We start from the raw sequence: 11,522 nt of genomic DNA on the forward strand, positions 1-11,522 counted from the left end.
AACTCCAACCCGTGCGTACGAGCGTTTCCCGGTCAGGCGAGGGCACGGCTGGGAGTAGCTGGGCTTGCTTCCAGACTCCTGGCTGGGCTCAGGCCGGCTCCACGTGCCCCTCGGCCTTACGCTAGTGGCTACCTGGGGTGTGTTTGTTCCGTGACAGTCAGGCAACCGCACCGGTGCACTCAGAGCCTGTGCTGCAAAATGCCTGTGGCGACAGGGTCACCTGGCCTCGTCCGGCCAGCAGGACAGGAAGTGCACGCTGCCCTTGGAGCTTGTCGGCTTAAGAACAGCAAACTGCTGGGATCACCTTGAATCTGCAGATCTTGGGAAGAACAGACATCTTTTTTTTTTTTTTTTTAGACAGAGTCTCACTCTGTTGCCCAGGCTGGAGTGCAATGGCACGATCTTGGCTGACTGCAACCTCCACATCCCGTATTCAAGCGATTCCCCTGCCTCAGCCTCCTGAGTAGCTGGGACCACAGGCGCCTGCCACCATGCCCAGTTAAAATTTTGTATTTTTAGTAGAGACAGGGTTTCACCATGTTGGCCAGGGTGGTCACAAACTCCTGAGCTCAGGTGATCCACCTGCCTTGGCCTCCCAAAGTGCTGGGATTAAAGGCATGAGCCACTGCGCCCGGCAGATCTGTTTTTTTTTTTTTTTTTTTTTTTTTTTGAGATGGAGTCCCGCTCTATTGCCCAGGCTGGAGTGCAGTGGCACAATCTCAGCTCACTGCAACCTCCGCCTCCTGGGTTCAAGTGATTCTCCTGCCTCAGCCTCCTGAGTAGCTGGGATTACAGGCCTGTGCCACCACACCCAGTTAATTTTTTTTGTATTTTTAGTAGAGATGGGGTTTCACCATATTGGTCAGGTTAATCTCGAACTCACACCCTCTGCTCTGAGATGCAGCGGCTGTGCAGAGTGGCCGGTGTACTTCCGTGTCTGACCTTCCGCTCTGAGGTGCAGTGGCTGTGCAGAGTGGCCAGTGTATTTCCGTGACTGACCCTCCGCTCTGAGGTGCAGTGGCTGTATAGTGTGACAGGTGTGCACCCTTTGTTGGTGAAGAGCAGTACTGCATTGCACACATGTGCCAGAGCCTGCCTGGTCCTCTGCTGACAGACAGCTGCCTTGCTTCCAGTGTAGGACTGTGATAAATGAAGTTGCTCTGATCATCCCGTGCCGGCCGTTACGGGGACGTGTGCCTTTGTCTGTCTCGGCCATGTGTCCAAGAGTTTCACCACTAGGTCATGAAGGATGCTTGGGTTTTGCTTTAGAAGAAACTTCCAGTTTCCAATGTGGTTGTGGTGTTTTGCACTCCCACCCACCACATGAGAGTCCTGGTTGCCCCACATCCTTGCCAACACTGGGTATTGTCAGGCTCTGTTTTTAGCCAGTCTGGTAGGTGTACAGGTATCTCATCGTGGTTTTAACTCTTGTTTTTCAGGTGACCAGCCGTGCTAAGCACTTTGTTCATTAGCCATGCAGATATTTTGCTTTGCAAAATGTCTTACTAAGTCTTTTTACTGTTGTAAAATTAGGTTGCTTGTCTTTGGTTGGTTACTAACAGTGGCTTTTATATATTCTTTATATTTATTTATTTATTTATTTATTTATTTATTTTTGAGACAGAGTCTGACTCTGTTGCCCAGGCTGGAGTGCAATGGCGCGATCTCGGCTCACTGCACCCTCTGCCTCCGGGATTCTAAGTGATTCTCCTGCCTCAGCCTCCTGAGCAGCTGGAATTACAGGCATGCACCACCATGCCCAGCTAATTTTGCATTTTTAGTAGAGACGGGATTTCACCATGTTGGGCAGGCTGGTCTTGAACTCCCGACCTCAGGTGCTGGGATTATAGCCCTGAGCCCCTGCGCCAGGCCTCTTCTGTGTATTTATTTGTCAGATATGCACAATGGAACTGTTTCCTCCCAGGTTGTGGTTTGCCTTTTTGCTTTCTTAGTGATTCTTTTATTTTTGGAGTTTTTGCTAATTTTTTTTTCCTGTGGGTGCCCTGTAGGTGTATTTATTTGTGGATTACATGAGATAGGATGATGCAGACATGCAGTGTATAATAATCGCTCAGGGTAAACAGGGTGTCCAGCCCCTCAGGCGTTTAGATGCTCTTATGTGATTCCTTCTACAAGCTTTGTGGTTTTGACTTTCACATTTTGGTCAATGATGCATCTTGAGTGAATTTTTTTTTTTTTTTTTTTTTTTTTTTTTGAGACGGAGTCTCGCTCTGTCGCCCAGGCTGGAGTGCAGTGGCCGGGTCTCAGCTCACTGCAAGCTCCGCCTCCTGGGTTCACGCCATTCTCCTGCCTCAGCCTCCGGAGTAGCTGGGACTACAGGCGCCCGCCACCTCGCCCGGCTAGTTTTTTGTATTTTTTTAGTAGAGACGGGGTTTCACCATGTTAGCCAGGATGGTCTCGATCTCCTGACCTTGTGATCCGCCCGTCTCGGCCTCCCAAAGTGCTGGGATTACAGGCTTGAGCCACCGCGCCCAGCTTGAGTGAATTTTTGTGTATGGTGTTGTAAAAGCCAGTGATACAAATGGGCTCATTCTTGTCCTACACAACTAATTCAGAATCAAGGGGCAAGGAAAAAAAATACTCAGAACATAACCTGGCACCTGCTCCAAAAATTAAACTTTTCATGAGCCCAGCACCTAAAACAGCCCATGTAATCCAAAGACAGTTTTATCTGTGAGCTGCTGAAACAACCTGCTGGGACTCTGAAAGTACTTTCACCCACGCCATTGTTCACCAGTCAGAGCCCCACAAGTCTCCTGGTGCTTACTGGTCTTTCTAGTGAGCTTGCTTGTGAAACATCACAGAGCATTTCTCTAAGAAAACTCCCAACCTTCTCTTGGTTCTTCAGACATAGTGAGATCACCCCGTCTGTGTGTATGCCTTGAATTGCATTCTTGCTTCCTAAATAAAATGTTAAATTTAGATTTTCTTGTGGCGGTCCAGTTGTTCCAGCGCCATCATCAAAAAGACCATCCTTCCTCCCACTGAATTACTTTGGCATCTTCGTCAAAAACAGACTGTCTTGAAGGAATTCTGGATTATTTATGCTGTTTCAACAATCTATTTACCTATCCTTATATCAATACCACACTGTCTTTGAAGTTTTCAAATATGACAGTGGGCCGGGTTTGGTGGCTCACACCTGCAACCCCAGCACTTTGGGAGGCCGAGTGGCAGGCACCTGTAATCCCAGCTACTGAGGAGGCTGAGGCAGGAGAGTTGCTTGAACCCAGGAAGCAGAGGTTGCAGTGAGCTGAGATCGCGCCATTGCACTCCAGCCTGAGTGACAGAGACTCCACCTCAAAAACAAAACACAAAACAAAACCAAACATGAGAGTGTACATTTTCCAACTTTGTTTCTTCTTCAAAGTTGTGTTGGCTACTCTATGTCATTTGAATGGTTTTGTTGTTGCTGTTGTTGTTGTCTGTCTGTTTGTTTTGAGACAGAATCTCACATAGTCGCTGGGGCTGGAGTGCAGTGACGTGATCTCAGCTCACTGCAACCTCCGCCTCCTGAGTTCAAGTGATTCTCCTGCCCCAGCCTCCCAAGTGGCTGGGATTACAGGCGCCCACCACCACACCTGGCTAAATTTTTGCATTTTTAGTAGAGATGGGGTTTCACTATGTTGGCCAGGCTGGTCTCGAACTCCTGACCTTGTGATCTGCCTGCCTCGGCCTCCAAAAGTGCTGGGATTACAGGCGTGAGCCACCGCACCTGGCCTGAATTTTCATGTTAAGTATTTATTTATTTATTTTGAAACAGAGTCTCTCTTTGTTGCCAGACTGGAGTGCAGTGGTGCGATCTTGGCTCACTGCAAGCTCCGCCTCCCAGGTTCAAGCGATTCTCCTGCCTCAGCCTCCTGAGTAGCTGGGATGACAGGCACGCGCCACCACGCCCAGCTAATTTTTCTGTATTTTTAGTAGAGACAGGGTTTCACCATGTTGGCCGGGATGGTCTCGATCTCCTGACCTTGTGATCCACCCGCCTCGGCCTCCCAAAGTGTTGGGATTACAGGCATGAGCCACTGCGTCCAGTCTCGTGTTAAGTTTTAAAAAGACCTGCTGGGATGTTTATTGAGATTGCATTAAATCTATAGATCGTTTTGGGGAGAATTGATATCCTACAATATTGAGGTTTCTGATCCCTGCACGTGATGTATCTCAACATTTATTTAGGTATTTTTCAGTTTCTCCAAGCAATATTATTGCATAGTTTTCATTATATTTATTCCTAGGTATTTGATGGATTTTTGATACTTTTGTAAGTATATTTTACAAATACATTTTGATGCTTTTATTAATAGTATTTGAAATTTTATTTTTCCACTTGTTTGTTGCTAAAATGTGGGAAATGCAATGGCTTTTGTACATGGACACTGTGTCCCAGTGTGTTGGTAAATTCACCTCTTGGTTCTGGCAATTTGTAGATGCCTCTGGGTTTTCTACAAAGTCACATCACCTGCAAACAAATTCCATTTCACTTCTTCCCTTATGATCTTTATGCCTTTTGTGTCTTATACTTGCTGCTCCACACCTGCATGGACCTGCAGTGGTAAGAGGGGGCAGGAGTCTATTAACTGCGACAGGGGATGCCAGGCCTTCATCAGTGCACGTCGTCAGGTGCAGGAGTGCACGTCAGATGGAGGACTGCGCGTCGTTAGATGGTTGTCAGTTGCTTTAGGAGGTTAATTTTTGTAAATGTTTCTTGGTGCAAATAATGTGCGGTTCTGAGACTGTTCAGCATCACGAGTTGGACCAGATTTGTTTATTGTGTTGTTGACATATTTCATTTTCTTCGTCTGCTTATCAGTTACTAAGCAAAGTATGATAAGAATCTTGGAGATGCATATAATTCTGTCAGTCCTTGCTTTAGAGTTTTCAGATTGTTACTCATTTTATTTTGATGAGGATTTGCCTGGTATGTTTTTTCTTTCATCATTATATAAGCTTATGTTTTACATATCCCTCTGCATAAAATTCCAGACTGCCAATGTTTAATCTTTTAACCAGTGCACGTAACATTTACGTTTAAGGTAACTGTGTACATGGATTCTGTGGTGACTGATTCTGCTTAAGAAATCACTGCAAAGCAGAGCTGCTGACAAAGCAAACACTTACCCTCCACGTTTTCTGTGGCTCAGGAATCCGAGAAGGGCTCATTGGCATGGTGCTGCTTCAGGGATGCTCCTGAGGCTCAGTTCCAGTGTCAACTGAGGCAGCCTCATCTGAAGGTTTGCCTGGGGCTGGGGACCCACCTCCCTGATGGTGCACCCCCCATCAGTCCCTCCCACGTGCACCTTCCACAGGGCTGCTTGAGTGTCCTCACAACATGGCAGCTGGCTTCCTCCAGTGAGTGATTCAAGAGAGACCACTAGAGTCATGAGGTCTGTATGACCTCACCCGAGACATCACGTACCCCTGCTGCTCCTATGTTCTACTGGCCACGTGCTCCAAGCCTGATCCAGACAGGAGGGGAGCACACATGCATGAGTGCCTGGGGATGAGGATCACTGCGGGCTGCCTTGGAGCCTGATGACCACAGTATCTAGCATCTGATTTCATTTAACTTTTGTTGATCTCATCTATTCTATGTTCCTTTTTCTCTCTGTTCTTGCCTTAGTTTTCAATGATGCTGCTTCTCTCATTTTGGTTTTTCCTTCTTCTGGTTTGGAGGTTACAGACTCTGTTTCTAGTGTTTTACTAACTGCCTGCAAATGACTCATTGCACGCTTAACTTACCAAAATCTAAAGTGAAGGAAGTGACACTTATACCCACCTGACAATACATCGACTTTGAAGCCTGGAAAATGTGAAGTCCCTGCTCCCTTCTGACTTACTGCTATTGCTGTCAGGCTGTTTAATAATGTTTTTAACAGTCTACTGGGCGTCATTATCATCATCGCTTGCACAGCCACTGGTTTTTAGATTTACTGCATACATTCCTCTTTGCCCTTCACTCTTCCTGAGTCTCAGACTTCCAGCCATGTTCATTCTGAACCACTTTCATTCTGCTCAAGACAGTGTCCCTTAGGGAGGCACCAGTGGTGGGACGCTCGGATGAGTTTTTGGTCTGTCAATATCTTTTCCACACAGGTTCATGACAGAGTCAGATTCTCCGTGGCAGGAGTCCAGGTTGCAGCCACTCTCCCACCAAACACTGAATATGTCTTTCCACTGTCTTGTTTTTGCTGTGGCTCTCGGAAAATCGGCAGAGTCAGCCATCACTCTCCAAGGGGAGCTGTCGGTTCTACCTACCAGCTTTTAAGGCTGTTTTAATACGATATCTGAGTATTCAATTTGATTTTTACTTATTCGATCTGGAATTTGAATGTCTTTGATGTGTGCGCTGGTGTCATTATTCAATTATGGACTCTCTCAGCCATTATGTCTTTAAATATTGCCTCCACCCCGTTCTGTCTCCTTCCCTTTGGAACACAAACTAAATGTTTGCTAAGCCTTCTCTCTCTCTCCCGGTATCTTTTAATCTCCCACTTCTTTGATTTATTTAGCTGCCTGTGCTGCATTCTAAAAATGTCTCCTCACCTGTCTTCCAGCTCATTTAAGGATGCTATCAACCCATTCAAGTTTTAATTTCTTAAAGTTTTCATTTTTAGAAGTTCTACTTTTTAATAAAATTATTTGACCTTTTTACTTTTTCTTTCTCTTTTTTTTTTTTTTTTTTTTTGAGACAGGATCTCACTCTGTCACCCAGGCTGAAGTGCAGTGGTGCAGTCACAGCCTCCAACTGTCACCCAGGCTGGAGTGCAGTGGTGCAGTCACAGCCTCCAACTGCAGCCTCCAACTCTTGGGCTCACGCGATCCTCCCACTTCAGCCTCCTGAGGAGCTGGGACCACAGGTGTGCACCACGCCCAGCTGTTTTTGATTCATCCTGGCACCCAAATGTTGGGGCTGCCACATTGTTGGGGGCATGGGGTGTCTTCTGTCGCCACACTCCAGGACCCAGAGCTCCAGGTGGCCCTGGTGGTGAAGCCTCCGAGTGAGGAGCTTCGGGGCCGGGTACCTTTCAGAGCGCCCTCTCCTTGGCTCACTCACCTTCCCTGGCCTGGACCTGGTCCACCCTTACCTGGTTGCCTGCTGCTTTTGCTTGCTTTTGTGACGCTTTTCCAATCTTATGCCCCTATTTGGTGGTTTTCCCTGGAAGGGCTGGTTTGGGTCCCAGACTGACTCCCTGGTACTGAGTGTACCCCATGAGCTTTAGTGGCTCCCCAGAGCCTGCTGACGCCCCGCAGTGAGTCTCACCCCAGCCCCGGCCTCCATACAGGGTTGGGGCCCAGGCCTTGGGCCTCCCCTCCCTCAGCAGGGTCCAGGCCCCACACCAGCTCTCGGCTAGCTCATGCACGCTCCATTAATCACGCACAGACACACGGAGAGCTGCAGACACCATGTCCCCTCTTCCTTGGCTTAGGGCGGGCCCAGCCTCTGCCCGGACTCACTGGACACACACTTTCTGGGCACCCCGGTGGCTCCTATCAGGCCCTGGGTGCCTGGGGGACAAGGCCCTGCCCCACAGTGCTGACTGGCCTGCTGGGCCACCCTTGCAGACTTGACCTCCCAGTCCTGTGCCTGGCCTCTCTGCGTCTCTCCGCTGGGATGAGAGCCCCAGGGAGTGGGGATGAGAGCGCTGGGATGAGAGCCCCAGGGAGCTGCTCCCACCTCGTTCTTCCTGCGGCTCATGCCCTGCTTGTGCCATGCGGGTCCTGGCCTGTCCCGTGGGCCAGGCTGGCCCAGCCCTTCCGAGGTTCCTGGAAACCAAGGACTGCTTTGCACAGGCACTGGGGGCTCCCCCCACCCAGACCCCCGGGAAGAGTGACTCAGCCTGGGGCCCGGAGTTTGCTGTTGGCGGTGGGCGCCCCAGCAGGGTGGTGCCTGCACTTCTGGGCTGGGCTGTGGCTGCTTGGGAACCTTTAGCCCCGGAGGCTGGGAAAATCGGGGAGTCCCCCCTTCACCCCACATCCCTACCCCATCCTGAGACTCCTTCTCTCCCTCCCCCACCAGCTATAGCTGCAGCAAACATGCAGGCTGGCCTTACCCTAGCCCTTCCTGGCCTGGGAAACCTGAAGTTTGACTCACCGGCCCCAGTACATGGGGGATGGGGCTTGGCACCGGCTCACCCCACTGAGAAGGGCTGGCCAGAGCCATGGGACAGCCCCAGGGCAAGGGCAGCGGCTGGAGGCGAGTGAGAGCCAGGCCAAGGCCCCAGCCTCTCGGGTGAAAGGGACGCATGGTGGTCACACCTGCCAGCCTTGCCTGTCCTGTGACGCTCCAAGGAACTGTGTGAAAGTCCTTGAAAAGCAGCAGCTCCCATGCAGGGGGTGGCCTTGCTGAGTGGCCAGCCCCGCAGTGGATGGCACCTACCTGCTCTCGCCCATCATGGCTGCCACCTCTGAGTCCATGCAGGAGAGGGCACGGACTGCAGCCACCTGCCAGACCACGGGCACCGCATGGGATGGCTGGCCTGGGGCGTGCTCCCTCCAGCAGCTCCTGGCATCAGAACAGCCCATGGGCCCTAGTGAGGTCTGACCACAGGTTGTGGGCAGCAGGTCTTCTAGCTCCACTGGGAGCCCCAGCCCAGGTCCACTTCGAAGGTGCCAGCGTGACCAGATGGCCTGCACCCGGTGCAGCCTCTCGTGGGGACAGGGCTCGGTGGCTCCTGGAGCACCCCTAGTCTTAACACTCCCACCTCCCTCCTGAGCCCTCCAGCCGCTGATCCATCCTGGGACTCTGGGGCTGGCCCAGCACGCTGCTGGCCCTTGTCTGCAGGCATCGCCCTGTGCCCACCACCCACGTGGTCCCGGCCCAGTGGGGACAGGTCCTCAGCACCAGGCGTCTGAGCCTGAGCCCAGGCACAGCAGAGCAGGAGGAGTTGGGGCGGGGGCTGATCTTCTCCAAATGCCCTGGTGGGTTGGGTCCTTCTAGGCACGACTAGCCTGGAAGAGGCTGATGAGCTAGAGGCAGAGCTGGACTGCCCCTCTGGGGTGGGGGCCCGGGCAGAGGAGTGTTACAGAGGGTGAGGGGGGTGGAGAAGGGTACCATCCATCCGCGGAGCCTTCATCCCAGAGGCCCCACTCCCGCCCCCCGGCCCGCGTTTGAGTGGAGGTCTTGGTTATCCAAAAGCTGGGGGAAGCATGTGGGCTCCATGTAGGAGCGAGTTGGGAGCCATCTGGGGCTGGACTCTCCGCCTGGGCTGATCTTGCAGGTGACCAGGGTGGCCCTGGGGGGCCTGCGGGGGGGGGGCGTGGCCTTGAGGGGCGTGGGCGTCGCCTGTTGGTGGGTGTGGATTGAGGGAGGGGTGGGCGCGGTCTGGGGGCCTGGGGACGAGGTCAAGGGGCGCTAGGCGCAATCAGGGGGCCTGGGGCGCAGTCGGGGATGGGCTGGGGTAAGAGAGCACAGGGGCGAGATTTGAGGGGTCTGTGGGCTCAGGGTCTGTGGACGCAGTCCAGGGTTCCCGGGGCGTGTGGGACGGTCAGGGGACTGGAGGAGCGGTGGTGGGGGTGCGGGGCCTGGGGACGCTGGTGGAGGAAGGCGCTGTTGCGGGTAGGGGGTCCCGGCGCGCGCCGGGCGGGCGGGTGCTGTCGGGGTGGAGGGAGGCGCGGCCGGGGGGATGTGGGGCCGGCGCACGCGGTCTCAGCGCCCCTCCCTCCCCAGGGCTGCCGAGGGACCCCCGAGGGCTGCCCTGCCTGGTGTGCCGCGGGCTGCTGCCGCCCGCCTGGCCCTGCAAGCGCTGCCGCTCGTTCCGCGCCGCGGTCCTGCAGGGCGCGTCCTTCGTGCCGCTCGGCGGGCGGAGCTGCAGCCCGCGGACCCCGTGAGTCGGGACCGGCGCGGGGACCAGGACAACGACCCGGAGCCACGCGCGTCTTTTGTGGAAACCTGCGCGGAGCTGAGGCCGAGAACACAGCGCTGTTGTGGAGAACCCGCGTCCTCGCCGTGTTTTTCTTGGGAGTCCCGCGCCCAGCACCCCCGCGCCCCTCCGGCCCCTCGGAGCCCTCTGGGGAAAGCTCCAGCCCGGATCCCAGGCAGACGCTAGTTCGTTCCTTCCCGCGTTCGTCCGACGAGTCTCAGCGCCGCCCAGGGTCTCCGCACCCCGTTTCCTCCCACCTGGTGCCCAGCGCGGGCGCGGAGGGAGCCCTCGGGGTTGGACCCTCAGAGCCCTTCGCCGTTGGGCTTCCGGGCGCACGGATGGTCAGTGGGCCATGTGGCCGTGCTGCCCTGGGGACCTAGACTTGCAAGGACCCCATCCCCACCCCAGGCCTCGTCCAGCTGCGGTGGGTGATCTCGGTGGCTGGGGCCTGCCCAGAAGTCGGTGGCCTGGCTCTTCATGGATACTGAGCAGGGCCAATCCCCCAGCCCTCAGAGACAGGGCGGGGAGCCCCCTGACCTCAGACTGGAGAGGGTGGCCGTGGGCCTGGGGCAGAGGGCAGAGGCTGGCCCCACTGTCCTTCCCTGAGCCTTGGGACCAGCGCCAGCCACATCCCGTGGGCCGTCCCCACAGGAGGTCACCGACTACTGGCCACCTGCAGCCCCTGCCTGCGTCATGGCACGCTGGGATGGTGCCTTCAGGTGATGGGTGTGTCATGGTGGGGGCCTGTCCCAGAGAGACCTGGAGAGAGGTTTGGGTGTGAGTGGGCCCACGGGGAAGGGACATTTGTCCTTTCTCAACGATCCTGCTGGTCGTGGCCATGGACATCGTCTGGGACACCGCTGCCACAGTACAGCAGCCCCCATTGTCCCCTGGTATAAGGAGGGCTGGAGGCCAGGCTGAGGGGCAAGGCCCAGCTGGAGTATCTGTCTTACACCCCGGCCGGCCTGGGATGGGGGATGACAGTGGCCCGTCCTGGGCTACCCCCAAACCTGCCTGCCTGCTGCTGACCACGCTGTGGCATGGAGGCTGGCACTGGCCACTCTCTCTGGGGCACCATGGCCACAGGCACGCTGCTGCAGGGGGCGGGCTCAGCCCCATTTACTCTGCCCAGCAGTGACCGCATAAGTTCCAGCCCATGGAGGGCTCTAGGCCAGGTGGGGGCAGGGTGGAGGTGCTGGTCCAGGATGCAGGGAGGTGGGCAGTGGGGTTGGTGGGAGGGACGGAGGACTTCACGGTCACAGCAGGTCCCGGCCGCCTTCCCTCCCTGGGACCAAGCCCCAGAGCTTGCTTCCCAAGCTCCCTCCTGACTACCCGAGCCCACAGTGTGAGGCCCACGGCCTCTCCCAGCCTGCGGGTGGTGCCGCCCTCCACACCTGGGGAGTCCTGTGGGTATTCCAGGCAGAGCACCCCGGCTAGACACTCCCAGGCTCCCCAGCTATTGACTCCCTGCATCCCCCAACCACACACACACACACACACACGCACACACACACACACACACAGGCGCACACACACACACGCGCACACACACACACGCACACACACACACGCACACACACACACACGCACGCACACACACACGCGCACACACACGCACACACGCGCGCGCACACACACGCG

At 54.7% G+C, this 11,522-nt stretch overlaps 1 protein-coding gene across 2 annotated transcripts in view; it reads left to right on the top strand.

The window, feature by feature from the left end:
- Positions 1-9,849, top strand: part of TTLL8 (tubulin tyrosine ligase like 8) — a 36,217-nt gene extending 26,368 nt beyond the window's left edge. For both annotated transcript variants that reach the window (XM_050745826.1, XM_050745828.1), the window contains one exon: positions 9,689-9,849. In XM_050745826.1, coding sequence (XP_050601783.1) covers positions 9,689-9,849 — 161 coding nt within the window. The remainder of the gene's footprint in view (positions 1-9,688) is intronic.
- Positions 9,850-11,522: the final 1,673 nt, after the last annotated feature.

This window comes from Macaca thibetana, chromosome 10 (genome assembly GCF_024542745.1).
Source record: "Macaca thibetana thibetana isolate TM-01 chromosome 10, ASM2454274v1, whole genome shotgun sequence".
NCBI classification, from domain to species: Eukaryota; Metazoa; Chordata; class Mammalia; order Primates; family Cercopithecidae; genus Macaca; species Macaca thibetana.